The following is a 25541-nucleotide window of genomic DNA, read 5'->3' on the forward strand; positions in this document are numbered from 1 at the left end:
TTTGTGCATTTCACTTTTAAATTTTATTGAAGTACAGTTGATTTACAAGTTTTGTTAATTTCTACAACAAAGTGATTCAGTTATACATATATAATTTCTTTTCCATTAGGTTTTTATCACAGGCTATTGAATATAGTTCTCTGTGCTATACAGTAGCGTCTTGTTGTTTATCTATTCTAAACGGAATAGTTTGCATCTACTAACCCCAAACTTCCAGGCAATCCTCTCTCCCTCCCCCACTTTCCCTTGGGAACCACAATCTGTTCTCTATGTCTGCGAGTCCATTTCTGTTTTGTGTGTGGTTGCGTGCATTCTAAGTCACTTCAGTCATGTCTGACTCTATGCAACCCTGTGGACTGTAGCCCACCAGGCTCATCTGTCCATAAGATTCTCCAGGAAGAAATACTGGAGTGGGTTGCCATGCCCTCCTTAGATAAGTTCATTTGTGTCATATTTTAGATTCTACCTATAAATGATGTCATATGGTATTTGTCTTTCTCTCTCTGACTTACTTCACTCAGTATGATCATTTCTAGGTCCATTCATATTACTGCAAATGGCATTATTACTTTCTCTTTATGACTTAGTAGTATTCCATTATATATATGTACCACATCCTCTTTATCCATTTGTCTGTAAATGGAAAATTAAGTTGTCTCTTGTCTTGGCTATTGTAAATAGTGTTGCAGGGAACAATAGGGTGCATGTTTCTTTTTGAATTATAGTTTTCTCTGATATATATGCCCAGCAGTGGGATCGTGTACTTCATTTTTAAGGTTTTTTCCCAAAGAGAAATAAAATGAAATTATATATATTATAGGCTGAAATAACTAAATTGATGTGAAAAAATATTTTCTTTCAAATACTCAACCTAATGATAAAATGCTAACCAAACATAAAGTCTTATCTGTTTGTCAACAGAGAAAAACCTATTAATGTTAAAATAAAATCTATTTTCTATACTAGATTTTTAAAACCTGATTGATTGTTGTTAAGTGAGTATAGGTAAGTAATAGTTCCACATAAATAAATGAATCATAAATGGAATAATAATAATTGACATCATCACTTGGAGAGAGAAAGATGGAATAGAGATTCTAAGATTCCTTTTAACTATGCAAATTTATTATAAAAAATCTCACTCACTGAGTCCCATAATAGTAGTCAGAAAAGGAAACAATGAAAAAATAATCCTGCTAAAATATCACTATGATAATTTTTATAGGTTTTCTTGCTTAATGTGAATTGTTCAGAAATAAGTTTTATCATGTCACCCAGTAAGTTGTACAACAGTATTAATGTAACTTCATCTGTTAATCAGATGGCTGCGTGGAAATCAGATAAAGGATAGGGGTGGAATGTGGGGAGATGTGGGGAAGAGAAGAAGAATGGGATACATAAATGGATATTACAGAATTATAGCACATGCTAAGAGAGATGCCTTTCCTGGGATAAATAAAACTTCTGAAAGATTATGTAGTACATCAGAGGCATTTTATTTAATAAAAGACTAAGATAACTAGAGCTGCAGAAATACAACCAACTGTGACTCCTAGAGTGAAATTTCAGAAGTTTCTGGTGGTACAATTAAGAATATTCTGCAAAAGTAATAGTCTTTCTGTAGGGAAGTGACTACTCTCATCATAAACTACTATTGTACATGACTAGTGGGTTATAGACGGAGAAGGCAATGGCACCCTACTCCAGTACTCTTGCCTGGAAAATCCCATGGATGGAAGAGCCTGGTGGGCTGCAGTCCCTGGGGTCGCTAAGAGTCAGACACGACTGAGCGACTTCACTTTCACTTTTCACTTTCATGCATTGGAGATGGAAATGGCAACTCACTCCAGTGTTCTTGCCTGGAGAATCCCAAGGACGGCGGAGCCTGGTGGGCTGCCGTCTATGGGGTCACACAGAGTCGTACACGACTGAAGCAACTTAGCAGCAGCAGCAGCAGCAGTGGGTTATAGAAGATAAAAAGAAAGCAAAATTTAAAGAAAAAAAAGAAAGAAGGAGAAAAATAAAAGTAGGAGTAAAGCATCAAGTTATATATTAAAATGCCATAATTAGGTTTTTTTTCCCTTCTCTGATGCACCACAAGTCATGCAAAATGCTGGGAAAGTTATACTGAACAGTACCTTTCTTTTAGCCTTTAGCTGCTCATGATACTTGTCACAGGTGTCCCCCGGGATCTCTCCTCCCCAGAGGGTGATTCCAACGATGGTATATGTGATACCCATGACAAGCAATGGGAAACAGTACACCAGTATAATAACAATAATATGGTAACTGCAAGAAATAAGAAAAATACATGCTGAAGAGCATAGTGGAGTAAAATAAAGAGACTTTGAATTCATTCCATTTTAAGTCATAATTGAAAATGCCAATGCTTAGCCCACATTTTCTCTTCTAAGTCCTCATTTCACAATTTCACCAAAACACCTAGCTATTGTCACCTGTACTGTGTGCTGTGCTCAGTCGCTTCAGCCGTGTCCAACGCTTTGCAACCCCATGCATTGTAGCCCACCAGGTGTCTCTGTCCATGGGATTCTCCAGGCAAGAATACTGGAGTGGGTTGCCATGCCCTCCTCCAGGGATCTTCCCGACCCAGGGATTGAACTCATGGCTTCTGCATCTCCCACATTGCAGGTGTATTCTTTACCACTGAGCCACCAAGGGAAGGCCCAGCTATTGTCATCTACAATCATCCACATACTACCAGTCTGACTTTGTCAATTTTTACTTCACATATGAAAACTATAGCATTCTTACAGAGCTCGTTTAAACTGCACATTTCCCCTTGTCTAGAGCCTTCAAGATGAGTACTTTTCCTTTGCTTGGTAATCACTAGGCTAACCTGATTAAACAGATAATCAGAGGACAAGAGATGGCACAGAGTAAACTGATCAACTGATTCATTTTCTTCTGTGTAAATCTATTACATACATCTTGCAACATCAGTCATATTTGAAATAAATCATTTTTCATCCAAAGGGAAAAAATGTAACTAGATGTTCTGAGTCATATTAGAGTTTTTTCAAAGTCTTGGCACATTTTGATTGCATCATTAAATTTGGTAAATAACGTATGGAGGTATTAGTCACGTCAAAGTCATTATACTATAAATTATCAAACTAAATATTGGGATTTCATAGCTTTCAATAAAAATTATAAAAATATTACTATGGTGGACTAAGATGGCAGCCAATAATATATTAGCCAAATTAGAATTTGTATAAACTTTTGAGTGACTTCCACTGTCTTAGGAAGGCTTTAAAGTAATTAAAGATTTTGGTATACTAATCTCAATATCTGTGTTTATTTGGTAAAGCTGTCTTCCTGATAGCTTATTAAGTGTTAAAGTCAGTGGTGAATTGATTCAGTCAACAAATAATTTAATTTTATTATTATGAATAATTTTGTTTTGCTATCATACAAATAAGATATATTAGTATTACATAATGGAAAGAATGCAGTCCTCAGTTTAATAACTGCTGCCTGCTTTTCCTTTAATAAACACTCCTCAATCTTTTCCTTTAAAAATCTGGACTCTGAGTAGAGCAGAGTTTGATAAAATATCTGCTTTAAAAGATGATCATTGTATTTGCATTATGTGTTAGTTTTTAAAGGAAAAAAAAATAGATCACTAAATAAGAATTTTATTTGAAATAAAATTTAAAAGGTCAGAATAAAAAACAAAATGGAAACAATTATTTTGCTAATTTGCTTTTTTAAAGGTGTGTCCAAAATATGAGATACCAAATTCTAACATGTAGCATTCCTATCTCCTTTCTGACCTAAGTGTTTAAGTTTTTAATGCTAAAACAAAGGAACACAACCAGGAACACACCAAGACTCCCTTTCCTTTCAGCCAGGCTTCTTACAAGAGCAATCCACACCTTTGGGTTTCAATTCCACCCTTCTCACTCATTCTTTAATCCAGAACAATGCTTTCATCTCCAGTTATCTTATCATCTTCTCCGGAAACTCTCCAGAGCTACCCCATCACATTTTTCCAGTTAGAAATCACTGTAACTTATACAAACTAATTGATCATATCATACTGTACTATATATAGATAGTTTAGTGTTTTTATGTGTCTTTTTTCCCAAGTAATGTTTGAGCCCTTGAGGGAACTGTCTATGTCTTATCTGCTTAACTGTTGTTCCCAACCTATAGTTCCTTAAGTGTTCAATGCATTTAGTTGAAGATTATAATAGATAATTAACTTACGTGAAATGTTGTTTGGGGCCTTCTGGCCATTGCACGTAGCAAAGAGTACGGCCCGGCATGACTTTGGTTTTGGAATAAAGACACTGAGGGAATGCAAGTAGAAATGCTAGGATCCAAATGCCTCCAATGACAATCTTGGTTGCGGTGGCAGACAGTCTGGGCTTCAAGGGGTCAATAATGGCCATATACCTGTATAAAAACAAACAAAACCATTTTGTTGGGTCTCTTGTTAGTGGAGTTTAAAGTGAGTTTCAGAGGAGTTTCAAGGGCCATGGTTATCTCTTTTCTAGTAAACAAATTGATAAAAATTTCGTTTGCCTAGAGTAATTATGGCATAGTCTCATCAATCAGGCAGATCAAGGTTCAAATCCTATCCTGTCACTTATTTAACTTTTGAACTTCAACTTTATTATTTTTAAAATAGAAATAAGAACACTGCCTCTTAGTGGTGAAGTCAAGATCAATAGAAATAATACAAGTGAAAGGTATCGATTATTTGGTGCTGTGCCTAGCACATTATCAGAACTCTGCCGAACGGAATGGGAAAGGTATGCATTAAGCACTTAAATATATGAGTTCTGTACTCCAAGACTCCCATTTTTCTTGTGTATGTTTAACTTTATAAAAAGAAAAGTCTAAAGAACTAATATGGATAATGTCTGCATGATTGACAAAGATGAGAAATCCCTAGGAAAGATATTGTCAACATATCCATTGAAAAGCATCCAGAGACATCGTTCAGGATTTAGATGAGGATGAATAAACCAAGTTTGACTAAGGTTATGCTGTTACCTCCAAAACTGAGTTCATACTACATCATAAAAATCTTCATAGTGTCTATGTAACTATATATAACATAATTGTCATAGGAAAATATATTTAAGGCTCTAAGAAACATGCTGCTGCTGCTGCTAAGTCACTTCAGTCGTGTCCAACTCTGTGTGATCCCGTAGATGGCAGCCCACCAGCCTCCGCCGTTCCTGGGATTCTCCAGGCAAGAACACTGGAGTGGGTTGCCATTTCCTTCTCCAATGCATGAAAGTGAAAAGTGAAAGTGAAGTTGCTCAGTTGTGTCTGACTCTTAGCGACCCCATGGACTGAAGCCCACCAGGCTCCTCCATCCATGGGATTTTCCAGGCAAGAGTACTGGAGTGGGGTGCCATTGCCTTCTCCGAAACATAAGCACATATTATTTTTAGAGTGCAACTTTTTGGAAAATTAGAAACTCTTTGAATATGATAACAAAAGTCAAGCTTTATTCACTTGGTAAAATAGTAACACTATGTCTGGGAGAATCAAATTCTAATTTTAAATTGGATAATATGGCTCATTGCCAACTTATGGCCAATAGTCAGAGTAGAAAACAATGTATGCTAAATTAATTGTATCTTGGCATTTCTCTCAATAAAGCATATTATTTAATCATACTACTTTTACTGTTGACCATTTTGTGTTTCTCAAAGGTAACAGTTTTATCAAAGAATGAATATTACTTAAACCAAAAACATTTACTCTTATGAATAAATATTTCAAAATAAGAGTAATTCATTAATTTGCTTATTGCTCTTTGCTTTTGCAACTATTAGGTAGAACTAGATCTTCAGTGATATATTGGTACTTATATACTATTCATAATATTAGCTTTAGTTGTAATTTACTTAGAGGAAATACTCTTAATTTATTATATATGACAGCTAATGTGTCCGATTCTTTACGATCCTATGGACTGTAGCCCGCCAGGCTCCTCTCTCCATGGGATTCTCCAGGCAGGAATACTGGAGTGGGTTGCCATTTCCTTCTCCAATGACAGCTAATAGGCAAAAGTGAATGTTAGATATGACAAAAGTAAACGTAAAACAGTACCTTGGTTTAAGCAAATACACTGCCTAAAAAAAGAAAATAAAACTCATATGTTTGAATCTGAAAACTGTCTAAAATTCACCTCTCATGCTTATGTTGGTAAAAATTAATTCTAGCAATGTGTATTGATTGCTAAGCATAACCAGGCAACTTATTACACACACACACACACACACTGTATATATGTGTATATACATATATATATTTAACATCCAGAAAAGTTCAATAAATCAAATAATACTATCTCTATTTTACGGAAAAGAAAACTTGAGGCTTAAAGTTTAAGTACATTGTTTAAAAATGTCCCAGATGGTAAGAATTGGAATTCTAAGCCAGCTCTGCCAATCCTTGAAGTCCATATAGGTACAGATTATGGCTTTGAATATAACTATTCATATAAGGAAAAGAAAGAGAAATATGTAAGGTAGATGTCTTCCAAAGAATCAGAAGTCACATTTTGTTTATAAATTCAAACATTTATGTGTAACATTAAAGACAAAAGTCAAATGTATAAAGGCAATAATTTTGGTTGGTTATTTCTGTTCCCCCTGCCGTGGACTGTAGCTCACCATGCCATTTCTCTCATTATATTGAAGTGTTGCTTTATGGTATTTACAGAGTCAGACACAGAACTTATCAATAAATGTTGTACTGAACTGAATATTCCTCAATCCTATTGTAATCTTTGCTTTCTTTTTGCTTGTACTGGAAATTTATGAATCCAGTTCGAATATTTAGATAGTTGCTATGTTGAGACTAAAATGAGAAGTTGAGTGACATGAGTAGGTTTAAAGTCCTGTACAGCCACTTCAGCATGGACAATTCAAAATAAACTGCAAAGTTCTCATTGATCTTTTTTTTTTTTTAATCTATTAGTTTAGTGTTAGAGAAATTATTTCCTACAGGTAGGATACTGTTTCACTTAAACTATATGGAAGCAAGCAATCAATTTATGTTCTCACCAACACTTAAGTGAAAGTAGAAATTTTGAAACTTCAAGCTGACATTTTTGTCATTTTTGGTTTGATCTATTATTCATTAATTCAACCAAATATTTATTGGATGCCTGCTGTAACATTCCAGACACTGTGGTAATACAACAGTGAGAAAAAATGGCCTTTGCAGAACTCACAGTCGAGTGAAGTAGGCAGATACTAATCAAATAATCTCAAGAATAAGTTTAAAATTACAAATATAATAAGTGTTACAAAGGCAATGTTTATGGCTGTTTTAGTGCATTTACTGGAAAAAACATTTAGATGATCAATCAGTTCTCCCTAAGAAAAGAGTTCTGGGTTGAAACCTGAAAAGGTGACTAGGCAAGGTAGCAGAAGGGTGAGGGTTGTAAAAAAGATTTCTGGGAGAACAAACAACACATGGAAAATTCCTGTGCAAATGGTGGGTTTTTCAGTTCTGTTCAGTTCAGTTGCTCAGTCATGTCCTACTCTTTGCGACCCCATGGACCGCAGCATGCCAGGCCTCCCTGTCCATCACCAACTCCTGGAGTTTACCCAAACTCATGTCCATTGAGTCGGTGATGCCATCCAACCATCTCATCCTCTGTCATCCCTTTCTCCCACCTTCAATCTTTCCCAGCATCAGGGTCTTTTCCAATGAGTCAGCTCTTTGCATCAGGTGTCCAAAGTATTGGAGTTTCAGCTTCAGCATCAGTCCTTCCAATGAACACTCAGGACTGATCTCCTTTAGGATGGACTAGTTGGATCTCCTTGCAGTCCAAGGGACTCTCACGAGTCTTCTCCAACACCACAGTTCAAAAGCATCAATTCTTCAGTGCTCAGCTTTCTTTCTTTTCTTTCTCAACTCTCACATCCATACATGACTACTGGAAAAACCATAGCCTTGACTAGACGGACATTTGTTGGCAAGGTAATGTCTCTGCTTTGTAATATGCTGTCTAGGTTGGTCATAACTTTCCTTCCAAGGAGTAAGCATCTTTTAATTTCATGGCTGCAGTCACCATCTGGAGTGATTTTATGGGTTGAATTATGTCCCCCTAATAAAAGATACATTCAAGTCCTAATACCCAGTATCATAGGAGGTGACCTTGTGAGGAAATAGTTTTATATAGGTAATCAAATTAAAATAAGGTCATCAGGATGGACCCTAATTCAATATAAGGTATAAAGGAGAATTCTGGAAACAGAAAAACAGAAAGAATGCCAGATGAAGATGGAGGATTGAGTGATGTGTCTACAAGCCAAGGAATGCCAAAGACACCAGCAATCCACCAGAAGCTAGGAAGGGCAGGCAGAATTTCCTCATAGGCCTCAGAGGAGCATGACCCTTGCCAACCCCTTGATTTCAGACTTCTAGCTTCCAGAAATGTGAGAAATAAATCTCTGTTAAGTCACCCAGTTTGTTCTGGTTTGTTACAATTTGATAGGTAAGGGTGGGAGAACCATGTGCACTTGAGGAACTGCAGGCTAAAGTAATTGAAATGCTGAAAGTGAAGGGGGAAAGTGATTTGAGATGAAGTTGTAGTGTAGGTCATGGAATTTTGTCCTCTCGAAAGTAATTGAAGTGATTCAATCAGGAAGGGAGAGTAATCAGATTTTAGCCTGGAGAATGGATTGAAAGAGGGAAAGAATGGGAGCAGGGAAGTAAGTTACCTCGTTACTGTTTTTGTTTGGGAGAGAGATGATTGCTGCTTGGGGCAGAGTATTACCACTGGAGACTGAATTACATTAATGCCTGAGGAAGATAAAGAAATGTTGAAATATTGTAGAAAGGGAGAGCCAGTTGGCCAAAAAAATAGGTGGAACTGCCAGGCACTGCTGAAGAAATTGGTGATTAGGAATTCACTGTGGCATCGATATTTCCTATTCTGTAACTCGCTCTAGGAATAATAATTCGTTCAACAGTGACATGAAGAAAATGGATCCTTAGGGTCTGCAAATAAAGACCCTTTGGACCTTGAGGAGAAATGATCAAATCCAGGATATAATTTTACTCAAATGATTGTCAGTACTTTATTATTCCTTTAAATAAATATATATCTTTGATATGATCACATTCGACTTTTCTAGGTGCTTGTTTGAGCTCACTACTGTTCTTCCCTCACCAAACAGATTCTCAAATATATTAGAGCCCCCTTAGTATGACTTGTTTCCCAAAAAATAGCTATGATTGCATTTTTCACTCTTCTGCTTAACATATCACCTAAGGAAGTTTTAAAGTCACTTCATTTCATTTTGATTTTTTTTTTTGATGTGGATGATTTTTAAAGTATTTATTGAATTTGTTACAATATTGCTTCTGTTTTATGCTGTGGGGTTTTTTTTTTTTTTTTTTGGCTGCAAGGCATGTGGGAACTTAGATTCCTGACCAGGGATTGAACCCACACCCCCTGTCTTGGAAGACAAAGTCTTAATCATTGGACCACTAGGGAAGTCCCTATATCCATCAGAAGCTCACATTTAATGCCATCTTTTATTAGTTTTCCTTTTCACTGCAATACTAGATCACTTTCCTTTATCATTTACTTCTTTTTCTGATATGATTCAAGGGGTCTTTTTCATCAGAAAGATGTCTTTTGCAAAATAGAATTATTTGACATAACTGCTTACTCTCAGTAAGTAAGCTTTTCCATTTTGTAATTGTTCTTGGTATATGGTATAATTCTTCCTTTTGTTAACCTTTTTATAAGCTCTGTTTCTGGATCTTTATATGCTTATACACACTTAAACTTTTGGGTATAAAGACAGTGCAGCCTTCAAATGTTTGCTTGCTTATATTAAGTATTATTTACCTGAAATAATACAGATTTTACTATTTCCACTTTGCTTCTGGCCAGAGTAGACACTGTTTTAGTAAATTCAGGACCCTCTAATCTGAAGTGAAGAGATGAAGCCTTAGGAAGAAGTACTTGGTAAGAAATATGTGTATAGCTGGAGACTTAGCCAATTTGTAGCAAAACTGAAAGGCAAGAGTGGTACATATATCTCAGAAGTTATCTTCTTCCTGCCATGCCCTCCAGGGGTCTACATTAGGTAAAGCCAAGAAGAGGCCAGAGAACAAGGGACGTTATTGCTATAGTCAGTCTATAGATGTAGTCAGCCTGGTAGGCAGGGTCAGAAAAAAGAGTGGAATAGATAGTGAGTAGATCTGAATTGAAAAATGGAAATTATCCAGCTCAGATAGTAATTTCAGGTTTTTTCACATGCTGGTTTCCTTGCTGAAGTGATTTTCTCTTGCTCATACATTATTCTAAAGTTCTACAGCTGGAAAACTTCTATCCATCCTTTAATTTCCACTCTGGTTACAGAACGACACTGTAGATTCTTTTCCTCTCTCTATCCAGAGCTTGTTTTTATGTCTTCAGTGCTGCAACAGAATTATGCTTGTACTTTGATTTTAGCTCATGGGAGATGTGATTTATTCTTCAGTGTTCTCTAGCACCTAACAAATTATCCATAGTAGTCGGCTTGATTGTTGAATAGTGACTGCAAATAGTTGATGAATATTTGGACAGATAGATAAGTGAATAATTGTTTGTAAATGAAAACTTCAGAGTGTACACAATTTTAAAAAGGAAGAAAGAAGAAAACAAGGGAGGAGAAGACAAACTAAAAATGATTCGGGAATATCAACAAATGGTTGAGACTGAGCTAAAGTTAATCTGTTGTGACAATCTGGATGTACTGGACACCTCATTCCAGCAGCTAACACTGGTGAGTCCAAGGTTTTCTATTATAAAATGAAAGGGGACTACCACACGTGTCAGGCTGAATTTGCCACAGGAAATAACAGGAAGGAGGCTGCAGAGAATAGCCTAGTGGCTTATGAAGCCACTGGTGATATTGCAATGACGGAACTTCCACCAAAACATCCCATTTGCTTAGGTCTTGCTCTCAAGTTTTCTGTATTCTACTATGATATTCTTAATTCCCCTGACTGTGCCTGCAGGTTGGCAAAAGCAGCTTTTGATGATGTAATTGCAGAACTGGACATGCTGAGTGAAGAAAGCTATAAGGACTCTACATTTATCATGCAGTTATTACGTGATAATCTGACACTATGGACTTCAGAATAAGGAAGCGCTGCAGGATGTGGAAGATGAAAATCTGTGAGACATAAAAGTCAACAAGAGAAACCATCTCTGACCACCCACCTAGACCTTCCCATCCCACCCCTCTTGGAATTCCCCCATTGTCACTAAGAACCACCAAATCTGACTTTTACATTTGGTCTCAGAATTTAGGTTCCTGCCCTGTTGGTTTTCTTTCCTTTTTTTTTTTTTTTTTTTTTTTTTTTAACAGTTTTCAAAAGTGCCGGGAGCCAGCACGGGAGTCCCCACCCATGACAAGGTCATGCGGGAGAGCTCTGATGGGCAAGGCGAGTCAGAGCTCGAGGCTGCCCCGCCCCCCCCCCCCCCCCCCGGACCTGCCTTAGCGTCTACCCCAAAACCAGAATCTGTCTGTTTACTATTTCATGACCTTCACCAACTCCTCTGACATTTACGGGGGCTATCCCCGACCACCTTTCTCTGTAAGAAAATCAACTTAGAGCTCTAGTTAATAAGTTTCCAGGGTATAATGGGTGTGTTCCAATTCAAATCCCTTAGAAAGCTTTCTAACCTGCCTGAACAGGTTTCCAGACTCTTACAGCTACATATGTGATTGTTCGCAGCCTCCCAATCACAAGAAGCATGGGAAGTTCAAGATATCCTAACAATGCAGAGCCTCTCGAGGAGTTAGAAACTGTTATAATAGAACTAATAGAGGATTTCTTTGTTGAACCAATGCCTGCTGCCAAGTTTTCATATCCCCTACCCACTCACTGAACCCCTGGGAGTGTATTGATTAATATAGTTAGTATATAGAAATATAAGTAGTAACTTTAATGTTAATAACCTTAGACCTTTGAGCTAATAAATTCCTTGATTATCCCCCACTGCACCTTAGGAATGCAACTCTATCTAGTGTGCTCAGGGAGTGGCACTAAACTCTAAGAAAAATCACCTGAGGAGAAAATAAGTTTTTCTGGTTGATTAACCCTTATCAGAAGAAGAATGTTAGCAGGTCTCCTGACCAGAAGATGATGTAAATCACCTAAAGCCTTTGTTTATGATAAGTTTGTAGAAAGAAAGCCTGGTTTCAATAATGGTCAAGGTCTGCTGACCTTGCATGACTTTGCATCCCCTATTATCTTCTATGTATAACTTAGGGTATAAAAGCTCCTTTTGAAAATAAAGTTGCAGACCTTGCTCAACAGGCTTGGTCTCCCTGTGTCGTTCTTGCTTCCTTTTCTCTCCTTTTCTTTTCTGTTCTTTCAGGCCAAAATAATTGGAGCGCGGGGGTCCTCTGAGATGACTTACTTGCCTGGGCTTCTAAGACCCACTCAAGAAGGTGCGTAAGGTGGGGCACCTTCCGCTATTCGAGAGGGCGCCTGTGGCCTCTGTGGTCAGGGCAAACCCGGTGTCACGGGTTTTATTGATTTTCCACGTAAACCAGTTATTATAGGCCTCTGATCTCTCTGCTATGATATCCCTTTAATCACCAACACTGTCTTCCCGAGGGAATCCCTGGATCCAACCGGGGCTGGACCCCAGTACAAAAGTTCTTAAAGGCAAGAGTGAATTTCTGTGGATTTTACTAGTCCCAGCTTTTAGGTTAAGAACACTAACAGGACTGCATAGAGGCTTTTTCTGCATTACTGTATTGTCTCCTGCCAGACGTGGCAAGATCATCATTAGAATGGAAATTACATTCATTCGAAAGCCATTAGAATTTTACCTGATGCACGTATCTAAGAGAAAGGTTAATTGCACTATAGAGGTTATGTGGTATCATTTCCCCTTTTTCTAGTTGTTTAAGTTGAATTTTATACCAGTGTTTAAAATTAATTGGATGTTAACTTGAGGTGGTAAAAGGTTGTTTGGGGAATTTGTTGTAATGGTTTTGCTGTGTTTCAAACTCTGCTGAAATATTGCTGAAAAGCATGGTGCTGGTAACAGTTCAACAGTCCATGGCTGCTCATTCTTGCCTACTTTTAACTCTCCCTCTGACGCAGGTTAGCATTGAAGGTGGTATGGAAAAGCCTGCGTGCATGTTCAAGTCTTTGTTTCTTTTCTTTACCTCTCCCCCTGGGCCCTGCCCCTCCCCTCCTTGCTCGTTCAACGTCTGTCTTTTGTTCAATATGTGTAATTTGAAGCTAATTTGTACTGCTGGATATCTGACTGGAGTCACAGGTACAGAATCTGTATCATACTGAAATACAGCATGGATTAACATTAAACAAATAAAACAAACCTAAATTAAAAAGGTATAGCTTTCTTTGTTGCTGTTCAGTCATTAAGTCGCTTAGGTTTCTTAACTTTGCTAAATGGGAATAATAAACATAATGTAGAGTATAATTATGTGGTAAAAATGACATTAAATAACATAGTGTATACAAGGAGACTTAGATAATATCAGGCACAGTAGACCCTCAAATCACGCTAAAACTATGTTGAATACAATTAAATTAACACTTGAAACTTAAAAAGTAAGCTGCTGTGGTAAGCTTGAGATAAAACCAAGCAAAGATAACACATCTAATGTGGTTCTTAGCTAGTTGTGAATAGAGTGGAAAGAAAAATAAGTTCATGCCAAAATTCTGACCTAAGGATTAAAACAATTTCTTTTGATATTATCCTAGCTCTTCAACAGAAACTATTTAATCAGGGTAGTGCATTATAGGTTATTTCTCTTTCAAATCTCTCCCTTAGACAATTTCCTGTGTGGAGACTAGTAAGGTCTTTGCACCCTCAAGTCAGGGCAACTAGTGCTCAATGGTTCAGTGATTAAATAGAAAGGTTCAATGTTATATTTGGAGACTCTGTAAGTTCTTTGGGTGCAGTGGGAATTAATTTCCCTCCCTCAGTTTTGTTTAATATGTATCTATACCATCTTAAACTCCTTTTTGAAGTGGCCTGTGGCAATTCTCGGAGAAGGCAATGGCACCCCACTCCAGTACTTTTGCCTAGAAAATCTCATGGACGGAGGAGCCTGGTAGGCTGCAACCCATGCGTGCGTGAAGAGTTGGACATGACTGAGTGACTTCACTTTCAGTTTTCACTTTCATGCATTGGAGAAGGAAATGGCAACCCACTCCAGTGTTCTTGCCTGGAGAATCCCAGGGACAGGGAAGCCTGGTGGGCTGCCATCTATGGGGTCGCACAGAGTCGGACACGACTGAAGGGATTTAGCAGCAGCAGCAGTGGCAATTCCACTCTGTTATCTTTAACATTAGAGAGACGGTGTTGTCAATCAAGCATAAGGACTTCTACATCTTCAGGTAATTTGAGTTGTGATGATGTAAATGCTTACTTAAAAGAGGTATAGATAACTGTCGCAAAGAGTTGGACTCGACTGAACCACTGAACTGAACTGAACTGAACTGAAACTAGAATATTAATATAGTCTTGGATATCATGCTCATGCTCAGTCGTTTCAGTCATGTCCAACTCCTTGCAACCCTGTGGACTATAACCCACCAGGCTCTTCTGTCCATAGGATTCTTCAGGCAGGATTACTGGAGTGGCTTCCCATGCCCTCCTCCAGGGGATCTTCCTTACCCAGAGGTCAAACCCAAGTCTCCTGTGTTGACTGCATTGCAGGCAGATTCTTTACCTCTGAGCCACTGGAGAAGCCCATTCTTGGATATATACTTAGATTATAAATATATTCATAACATCTGGGATAATACTGCATATATTTGGCACCCATAACATATTTATTGGGGGTTCCCTGGTGGCTCAGTGGTCAAGCACTCACCTGCCAATGGAGAATATGTAGATTTGATACCTGGATTGGGAAGATCCCTGGAGCAGGAAATGGAAACCCACTCCAATATTCTTGCCTGGGAAATCCCATGGACAGAATAAGCCTAGTGGGCCACAGTTCATTATGTCACAAGAGTCCAACACAACTTAGGAATAAAACAACATATTTATTATATGAATGAATATATATATATAATATATATATTATATATTAATGAATGAATGGAGGTAATTTTAAAAATCGTTTTTCTATCATTGAAAAATTTGTACTCAAATTAACTTAATAAGGTATCATGAATATATAATTAAAAAGAAAAATCAGCTAAGAAAATAATAGCAAACAATAGCAACAATAACAGCTACAAAGAAAGAAAGAAAAGGCATCCAGATTCAACAGGAATACTGTGTTTATTACTGACAGGAGTAATACTAGCAGAAGTAATACTGCTTTTCTTAGCAGATGAAATGATCTTCCATATTTCCATTGCCTACTCCAATTGAAAATCCTAAGGAATCTGCAAAACTCAAAACCCATTAAAATTAATAAATGAATTTAGCATGGTCACAGGATACAGGTTAAATCAACTGTATTTCTATATACTGGTTATGTCTTGCCCACACTAGTAGTAGATATGCGCAAGACATAACTAGTATATAGAAATACAATTACATCTATTACTGTGGGCAAGAATCCCTTAGAAGAAATGGAGTAGCCCTCATAGTCAAAAAAAGAGTCCTAAATGCAGTACTTGGGTGCAATCTCAAAAATGACAGAATGATCTGTGTTCATTTCCAAGGCAAGCCATTCAGTATCACAGCAATCTAAGTCTGTTCCCCAACCACTAATCCTGAAGAAACTGAAGTTGAACAGTTCTATGATGACCTACAAACCTCCTAGAACTAGCACCAAAGATGTCCTTTCCATTATAGGGGACTGGAATGCAAAAGTAGGAAGTCAAGAGATACCTGGAGTAACAGGCAAGTTTGGCCTTGGAGTACAAAATGAAGCAGGGCAAAGACTAATAGAGTTTTTCAAGAGAACACACTGGTCATAGCAAACACCCTCTTCCAACAACACAAGAGACGACTCTACATATGGATATCACCAGATGGTCAACACCGAAATCAGATTGATTACATTCTTTGCAGCCAAAGATGGAGAAGCTCTATACAGTCAGCAAAAACAAGACCAGGAGCTGACTGTGGCTCAGATCATGAACTCCTTATTGCCAAATGCAGACTTAAATTGAAGAAAGTAATGAAAGCCACAGGCCCATTCAGGTATGACTTAAATGAAATCCCTTACAATTATACAGTGGATGTGAGAAATAGATTCAAAGGATTAGATTTGATAGACCAGGTGCCTGAAGAACTTAGGAGAGAGGTTCATGACATTGTACGGGAGGCAGTGATCAAGACCATCCCAAGAAAAAGAAATGCAAAAAGGCAAAATGGTTGTCTGAGGAGCCTTACAAATAGCTGAAAAAAGAAGAGAAGCTAAAAAGAGACAAAGGAGAAAAGGAAAGACATACCCATCTGAATGCAGAGTTCCAAAGAATACCAACGGGAGGTAAGAAAGCCTTTCTCGGTGATCTATGCAAAGAAAGAGAGGAAAACAATAGAATGGGAAAAACTAGAGCTCTCTTCAAGAAAATTAGGGACATCAAGGGAATCTTTCATGGAAAGATGGGCATAATAAAGGACAAAAACTGTATGGACCTAACAGAAGCAGAAGATATTAAGAAGAGGAGGCAAGAATACACAAAAGAACTATACAAAAAAAAAAAAAAATTCTTAATGACCCAGATAATCACGATGGTGTGATCACTCACTTAGAGCCAGACATCCTGGAGTCTGAAGTCAAGTGGGCCTTAGGAAGCATCACTATGAACAAAGCTAGTGGAGGTGATGGAATTCCAGCTGAGCTATTTCAAATCCTAAAAGATGATGCTGTGAAAGTGCTGTGCTCAATATGCCAGCAAATTTGGAAAACTCAGCAGTGGCCACAGGACTGCAAAAGGTCAGTTTTCATTCCAATCCCAAAGAAAGGCAATGCCAAAGAATGCTCAAACTACTGCACAATTGCACTCATCTCACACACTAGCAAAGTAATTCTCAAAATTCTCCAAGCCAGGCTTCAACAGTACTTGAACCAAGAACTTTCAGATGTTCAAGCTGGATTTAGAAAAGGCAGCAAAACTAAGGATCAAATTGCCAACATCCATTGGATCACTGAAAAAGCAAGAGACTTCCAGAAAAACATCTACTTCTGCTTTATTGACTATGCCAAAGCCTTTGACTATGTGGATCACAACAAACTGGAAAATTCTTCAAGAGATGGGAATACCAAACCACCTTCCTTGCCTCTTGAGAAATCTTTATGCAGGTCAAGAAGCAACAGTTAGAACTGGACATGGAACAATGGACTGGTTCCAAATTGGGAAAGGAGTATGTCAGGGCTGTATATTGTCACCCTGTTTATTCAACGTCTATGCAGAGTACATCATGCAAAATGCTGGGCTGGATGAAGCACAGGCTGGAATCAAGATTGCCGGGAGAAATATCAATAATCTCAGATATGCAGATGACACCACCCTTGTGGCAGAAACTGAAGAGGAACTAAAGAGCCTTTTGATGAAAGTGAAAGAGGAGAGTGAAAAAGCTGGCTTAAAACTCAATATGCAAAAAACGAAGATCATGGCATCTGGTCCCATCTCTTCATGGTATAAGATGGGGAAACAGTGGAAACAGTGACAGACTATCTTCTTGGGCTCCAAAATCACTGCAGATGGTGACTGCAGCCATGAAATTAAAAGACACTTGCTCCTTGGAAGAAAAGTTATGACCAACCTAGACAGCATATTAAAAAGTAGAGACGTTACTTTGCCAACAAAGGTCCGTCTAGTCAAAACCATGATTTTTCCAGTAGTCATGAATGAATGTTAGAGTTGGACTATAAAGAAAGCTGAATGCCAAAGAATTGATGCTTTTGAACTGTGGTGTTGGAGAAGACTCTTGAGAGTCCATTGGACTGGAAGGAGATCTATCCAATCCATCCTAAAGGAAATCAGTCCTGAATATTCATTGGAAGGACTGATGCTGAAGCTGAAGTTCCAATACTTTGGCCACCTGATGCGAAGAACTGACTCATTTGAAAAGATCCTGATGCTGGGAAAGATTGAAGGTGGGAGGAGAAGGGGATGACAGAGGATGAGGTGGTTGGATGGCATCACTGACTCGATCGACATGTGTTTGAGCAAGCTCCAGGAGTTGGTGATGGGCAGGGAAGCCTGGTGTGGTATAGTCCATTGGGTCACAAAGAGTCAGACACGGCTGAGTGACTGAACTGAACTGATACTAGTTATGAACAATCTGAAAATGAACTTCAAAAAATTCAGCAGCACAAAAAAGTAACATTTAGTAAAATTTAATAAATATAGGAAGAAATGTAAAAAAATAATTGATACTTGTATATTGAAAACTATAAATCATTGTTGAAAGGAATTAAAGAAGACTCGATAAGTAGAAGTCCATGTCCAGGGATTGGAAGACTCAATACTGTTGAACTGACAATGCTTTCCAAATTCATTGAAAGGCTTAAGACAATCCTTATAAAAATTCTTACTCTAATTCCAGAATTTTAAAAACTTACCCTAAAAGTAATTTGGAAGTGCAGTTCTTTTAGAATAGTCAAAAATTTTTGAAAAATAAAAAGTTGAAGTACTTATACTTTCTGTACTTCAAAACTTACTAGAGGGCTACAGTAATCAAAATAGTGTAGTATTGGCATAAAAATAATCATGTAGATCAATAAATCAAAAATATCAAGAGTCTAGAAATAAACACATTTGTGTTCAATTGACTTTTGGCACATATACATCCAAGGCAATAGTTTGGCTGCTTCTTAGAAAACCAAACATACTCTTACCATAAAATCCAACAAGTGTGCTCCTTGATATTTACCGAATGGAGTTGAAGACTTATGCCCCCTAACAGCTCCCCCCACAGCAGTGCCGCCCCCCACAAAAAACCCTGCCCATGGATGTTTATCACAGTTTCATTCATAACTGCCAAAAACTTGGAAGCACCGAAGATATCTTTCATTAGATGAATGAATAAATAAACTATGGTGCATCAGATAATGAAATATTGTTCACTGTTAAAAAGAATTCTATGTCAAGCCATGAAAAAGCATTAACAACATTTAATCCATAATTGATAAGTGAAAGATGCAATCTGAAAGAGGCTACACACTGATTCCAACGGTATGATTACGGAAAAGATGAAACTATGGACACAAGAAGATCAGTATTTGCTAGGGATTCAGGGAAATAGGGTTGAATAGGTAAAGAACAGAGAATTTTCAGGGCCCTGAAAATACCCTGGAGGAGACCATAATGGTAGATACATGTCATTATACATTTGCCTAAATGCATTGAATGTATAATACCAAAAGTGAAGCCTAATGTAAATGACAGGCTTTGGGTGATTATGATGAGTCAGTATAGGTTCATCAGTGCTAACAAATGTACCAGTCTAGTGGGAGATGTTGATAACAGGGAGGCTGTGCATAAGGGGGATGGGCAGAAGATATATAGGAAGTCTCTGTACCTTTTCTTCATTTTTGCTGTTAACCAAAACTTTCTCTAAAATAAACCCTTAGGAAAAAAAAGTCCTGAATTTGAATATTGTTTACTTTATTCTTTCGTATAACATATACAGAGCCAACATATTTTTTTTTGTACCTTTGTGAGTTTGAATTTACTTCAACATTTTATTCTTGAACTTGGAAAATGTTGAAATACCTCTGAGAGGTTTTGTTTTGTTTTTTAATATGACGATTTTGGCCAGTGTCTCTTCCTCTCAGACATCTTCCTCATTTGTTAGTATCATTTTCCTCATTTATGTTGATAAATTCACCTTTACTAATTTCCCCTGGCTGCATACTTTGAGTCTCTTGTTAAGTGACTGTCAACATTCAATATGCAGCTATTCTTCTTTATCTTCACCTATATTGAACTTGAATTTCACTTTTGGTGTTAATACTTTTTATTTCTTCACTACACCTTCTTCTTTGTTGGCAAGTCTTTCTTTTGATTAGCCATTTTTCTAAGACGTAATTTGAGTTTATCACTGAAAGACAATGAGGCAATGCAACTATGTGCTTTGCTGTGTGTGCATGAACCAACTAACAGATAATCAGTGACCAGTCAGTAACAGATTTTGAAAAATAGGAATATGATTGACCACTGATTGTGAAGTGCATATGTTATTTGTGGAACAATTCATGGACTGAAGAGCTAACGGCTTTACTTTATGCAAATACAGTTAATATGACATGGTAACAAAAACTTGAGCTTGCTCTTGAGGGGACTGGTATTGTTTTATATATATATATAACTATTATGTATGTTATATTACTATAGTACAAATAAATATATAAATATATAACTAAATAATCTTGGTTAATTGAAATTCGTGCAAAGCAAGGAGTTCATGTGTAGAATTGTGCACGCATAGAATTTGTTGCATATGTGTGTGTTCTTTGGCATATGTGTTCTATTTTTGAGCTGCTAAAACTTTAAAATGGTATCCTTTTATATGTTTCTAAGGAGACCTGTTTCATTCATTTTCATTAAAGATAGTCTCTGCAATGGTTTTGTGACTAGTCAATGGGGATTGTCAGTAATTTCTTATATAGAAAAAATTAGTAATTTATTATTTTAAACATATTATATACAGTTTTGTTTCTGAAATATCAGAGCCCTCAACATGAAATTTAGATTATGTTAATTTTTGTTGAAGAGATATTGAAAATATTTATATTTTTGGAGTAAAACATTTTAAGCTAATGAAACAAGAAGGACATTTAAGAGTTTTGAATTTATTTTACACCATGTAGTTAACTTAATGGAGAAAATAGCCTTCATATATCCATTTAGTTTGAAGGTTTAAAACTACGGTACTCTGACATATGGTACTGTGACATCTTTTAAATTCAGTTAAGTTTATTCATCTAAGAATTCTGAATTGTGATTAAGAGTACTTATGCAGAATAAACACTCCATTTGTATTTTAATTTCTTCAGAATTGTTCCCTTTGCTCATTTGAAAATCTAATCTTTTTCTTTATAGATAATTCAGTTTTAATATGATAGTTACATATTAAGCTGTATAGTTACTTTAAATGTTTCATTTTTATTTAAATAGTAACTACTTATAGCAAATTTACTAGGAGAAATTTTCTATACTTTTGTAAAATAACTTTGAAAATATTTCTAGATATATTCCCAGTACTGGGATTGCTGGGCCATATGATAGTTCTATTTTTATTTTTTTAAGGAACCTCCATACTGTTCTCCACAGTGACAGTATCAATTTACATTCCCACCAACAGTGCAAGAGGGTTTCCTTTTCTCTACACCTTCTCCAGCATTTATTGTTTGTAGATTTTTTGATGATGGCCAGGATAGGGTCGGGGTGGAAGGAAGGAGCAAGAAGCAGCCAATGTATGTATACATATAGCTAATTCACTATGTTGTACATTGTAAAGCAATTATACCCCAATTAAAAAAAAAATCAGTGTTTCACAAATAAAGGTGATCACCATGTGAAAAAAAATGCTTCTACATTTCTGTGTTTTTCTGCTCTGCTGCTGCTGCTGCTAAGTCGCTTCAGTCGTGTCCGACTCTGTGCGACCCCATAGACGGCAGCCCACCAAGGCTCCCCCACCCCTGGGATTCTCCAGGCAAGAACACTGGAGTGGGTTGCCATTTCCTTCTCCAATGCATGAAAGTGAAGAGTGAAAGTGAAGTCGCTCAGTCATGTCCGACTCTTTGTGACCCCATGGACTGCAGCCCACCAGGCTCCTCCGTCCATGGGATTCTCCAGGCAAGAGTACTGGAGTGGGGTGCCATCGCCTTCTAGTGCTTTCCCCTGCTATGTGTTCTCATACTTACCATAGACTCTATTATTCATTTACTTCATAGAGATGAGCTGATTATATAGTATTTTAGAAGGTGATACAGATACATGTGGCAAAGAAAAATTTAAAGCAATTAAAACAACAGAGTGCTCAAGGTCCAAAGTAGTACAGGTAATGAACAATGTGGCTGTCTGGAGGAAGTGTTTCACACAGAGTATAAGATTCTGAGGCGGAAACATGCTTAGCATATTGATGTAACAGAGGAGTCTAGAGATGGTTGAGCAGAGCTGTGACATGGTGAGTAGTAGGAGATAAGATCAGAGAGTAACAAAGGATCGCTTATTATAAAATCTTATAGACCATTGTAAGACTTTGATTACTACCCTGAGAGAACTGAGGAGCCACTGGAGGACTTGCAGAGGGGATAAATGATCTGACTCATTACAGGATCACTTTGATAGTTGCATTGAGAAAGGGAAACAAGAGCAGGGATAGAAAAAAACTGTTCAGTTCAATTCAGTCACTCAGTCGTGTCCAACTCTTTGCGACCCTGTGGACTGCAGCAGGCCTGGCTTCCCTATTCATCACCAATTTCCAGAGCTTGCTCAAACTCATGTCCATCAAGTTCGTGATGCCATCCAACCATCTCATCCTCTGAGAAAACTCAGGTGAGAAACAAGATTGACCTGGGCAATGGCACCCCACTCCAGTACTCTTGCCTGGAAAATCCCATGGATGGGGGAGCCTGGTGGTCTGCGGTCCATGGGTCTCGGGGGGTCGGACACGACTGAGTGATTTCACTTTCACTTTTCACTTTCATGCATTGGAGAAGGAAATGGCAACCCATTCCAGTGTTCTTGCCTGGAGAATCCCAGGAACAGCTGAGCCTGGTGGGCTGCTGTCTATGGGGTCGCACAGAGTTGGACACGACTGAATCGACTTAGCAGCAGCAGCAGCAGCAGGGAGGAAACAGTAGACATCTTAAGGAGTGATTAGATTCCATATATATTTTTAAAGTAAAAGTGATTAGATTTGCTAATTGATTAGACATAGAGTATGAAAGAAGAGATGGCCTGAGAATACTTTCAAGAGTTCTGACCTCAAGACTGTAGGGTGAATAAGTTTTGGAGGAATGTAGGGAACTCAGTTTGAAGCATGTGACTTCTGAGATGATTATTAAACATTCAAATGATGAAGTCCAATAGATTGTTGGATTTAGGACTATGGAATACAGCCAAGGGGTTCAAGTGGAGATATTAATTACAGTTTCATTAGAATAGGGGACATGTCCTTCTTGTTTATCCCAGTGTGCCCTCTTTCTACACAGTGTTAATACTTACAAGTTTCTAAAGAAATACCTTCTGAGTGAGTGACTACAAGAATAGTGATTTGTGTGCTGGTAAATGTTTAACCACAGGCTCTCTAATGAAAAAATAAACAGAACAAAGCAAAATTCATGATTTCTAGCATTTGCAGATTTCTGTGGTGCAAATATTCCTACTATGATTTCAGGCTACCAAAGTAACATTGCTGACAACGGAGTTGAGAAGAAATATGCACAGTTGATTCCCTCTAACAAGTAATAAAACAGCTCCAGAACAGAACTGAGCCCTTTGTTGCGTAGTGATATAATCAGATACATATTTTCCTTACTTATAAGTATGGAAAATATAAATAATCTTTGACACTTGGGCAGATTTGAAGGTAAAGAAATTCATAGATGATAATTCATATGAGCTCAAAATCGAGGACTTGAGCAAATATTTAAAAACCTTTGTCATATACCAGACTGAATAATAGAAATACTGAGCTAATTTATCCCTGTGCCTTTAGGTAGTCTTCTAAATTACTCCACACAGATGTGATATCTTTACATAATTCCTGAGAAAAAAATTTCAATTTACAAATTAATCCATTGTAATATTAACAGTACTCTCTTGCAAGAGTGTCTTCATGATTTCTAAGTTAGCCTAGAAAGTATGTTAAAAATGTTGCCATAAAACATTTATCAATAAAATATCTATACAAAGTTTAATCAAGTCACTATCTTCTTGAATTCAAACTCTTTGGCTTGACTTTTTCAGAGTCATTATTGGGTTTTTAAACATTGTTTACTTATTTAAAAAATTTTATTGTGGTCAAATACACCAAACATAAAATTTACTAGGTAACTATATCTAGGTATACAGTTCAATGATACATTCACATTGTTGTGCAACCATCAGCAACATACATCTCCAGGACTTTAATTATTATTTAATTATTTTACTGTATTTTGTTTCATGTAAAAGGAGCACATTTTGTTGTAGATAATTAGAAAAGGAAAAGTATAAAAGAAAGTAAAATTACCCAAAATCTCACCATTCAGAGCAAATCAAATCTACATCTACCTTATTGTACATATAGAATTATATCAGACTGTTAAATCCATTGTCTAACAATTCCTCAGATCCTGTTAAGTCTAAAATGCCTTTCAGATTCTGACTGTATGATGAAGTGGTGGGGCTGCAAATCCCAGTTGTATGTTTTGCAGCATTTATTAAATGTACCAGTGAGCGAGCCTTAATTAGAATGGTTTATTCTCAGAGCAATGAAGCATAGGGAAGTAGGACAATCCCTCATCCTGGACATGTGCTTTAGAGCTGAGCCCCAGGGAGCGAGAGTTGCAAGTAGATGAAGGAACACTGGTCATTAAGAAATTGTTAATGGAGCAAAGCTTACGGGCAAGATAATTTCTCTGAATTCTATATGGAACACAAATAGACATCACAAAAATATCAGGCAGAGGGCAGTTTGTAACTTAAGACTTTTGCAGGTTTGGCTGCAATATGCCCAAAACAGCCACCGGGAAAGGGCATGGCTTAGTCCAGACGCACTGTTATGCTCTGTACCAAAGTGTTGACATTGCTTTTCCTTTTTTGTCTCTGTCTCTCTCTCTGGCCAGGGCGGAGTAGGGAGAATGGAACTGCTAAAGAAGACTACGGATAAACTGTTATCAGACCTTTCTAGGGATTCTTTGAAATACTGGAGACTAGTTGTCTTTGAAATAACTAGCAAGAAATGGTTTATAAGTAAAGGTTATGGACTAAAAAGTGTTGGGTATGTTAATGTTAGCACATTTATATATATGTGCCTAGAGACTTGATTGGGATTCCTTGGTGGCTCAGATGGTAAAGCATCTGCCCACAATGCGGGAGACCCAGATTCAATCCCTGGGTGGGGAAGATCCCCTGGAGAAGGAAATGGCAACCTACTTCAGTACTCTTGCCTAGAAAATTCCATGAATGGAGGAGCCTGGTGGGCTACAGTCCATGGAGTCGCAAAGAGTCGGACACGAATGAGCAATTTCACTTCACTTCAGAGACTTGATAAAATTGATGTTATATTCAAATGTAATTTCTAATTTGCTAGGTAAAATTTGATTTTTAAATGCTTCAACATTTATTTGCTCATTTCTTTTTGTTGGGGGTTTTAGCTGTTTTCAGTTCTTTGAATTTTGATTTGAAAAATGTTTTTGAACCTGTTGGAAAATTGCACCCCTGCAATTTGACAATACATATCTAACTACTAGATTAAATCATATAAAATAATGATATTTTAAGCTATAAAAATTGGCAGTTACATATGGTTCAATCTAAAAGCATGTGTAAAAATGTCATATTTACTACAATATAGCAATATCTGTAAATTTTAATGGAAAAAGGTTGTATCTCATCACTTTAATTTTTATTTGATTACT

At 37.3% G+C, this 25541-nt stretch overlaps 1 protein-coding gene and 1 pseudogene across 1 annotated transcript in view; one reads left to right on the forward strand and one right to left on the reverse strand.

Moving 5' to 3' along the window:
* Positions 1-25541, reverse strand: part of TACR3 (tachykinin receptor 3) — a 77894-nt gene that overhangs the window by 43812 nt on the left and 8541 nt on the right. Inside the window, exons 2-3 of the mRNA XM_055587863.1 lie at positions 4234-4422; positions 2139-2289 (exon numbers count right to left, since the gene is read on the reverse strand). Coding sequence (XP_055443838.1) covers positions 2139-2289; positions 4234-4422 — 340 coding nt within the window. The remainder of the gene's footprint in view (positions 1-2138; positions 2290-4233; positions 4423-25541) is intronic.
* LOC129657352 (14-3-3 protein epsilon-like) lies at positions 10605-11183 on the forward strand (annotated as a pseudogene).

This window comes from Bubalus kerabau, chromosome 7 (assembly GCF_029407905.1).
Source record: "Bubalus kerabau isolate K-KA32 ecotype Philippines breed swamp buffalo chromosome 7, PCC_UOA_SB_1v2, whole genome shotgun sequence".
In the NCBI taxonomy this organism is placed as follows: domain Eukaryota; kingdom Metazoa; phylum Chordata; class Mammalia; order Artiodactyla; family Bovidae; genus Bubalus; species Bubalus kerabau.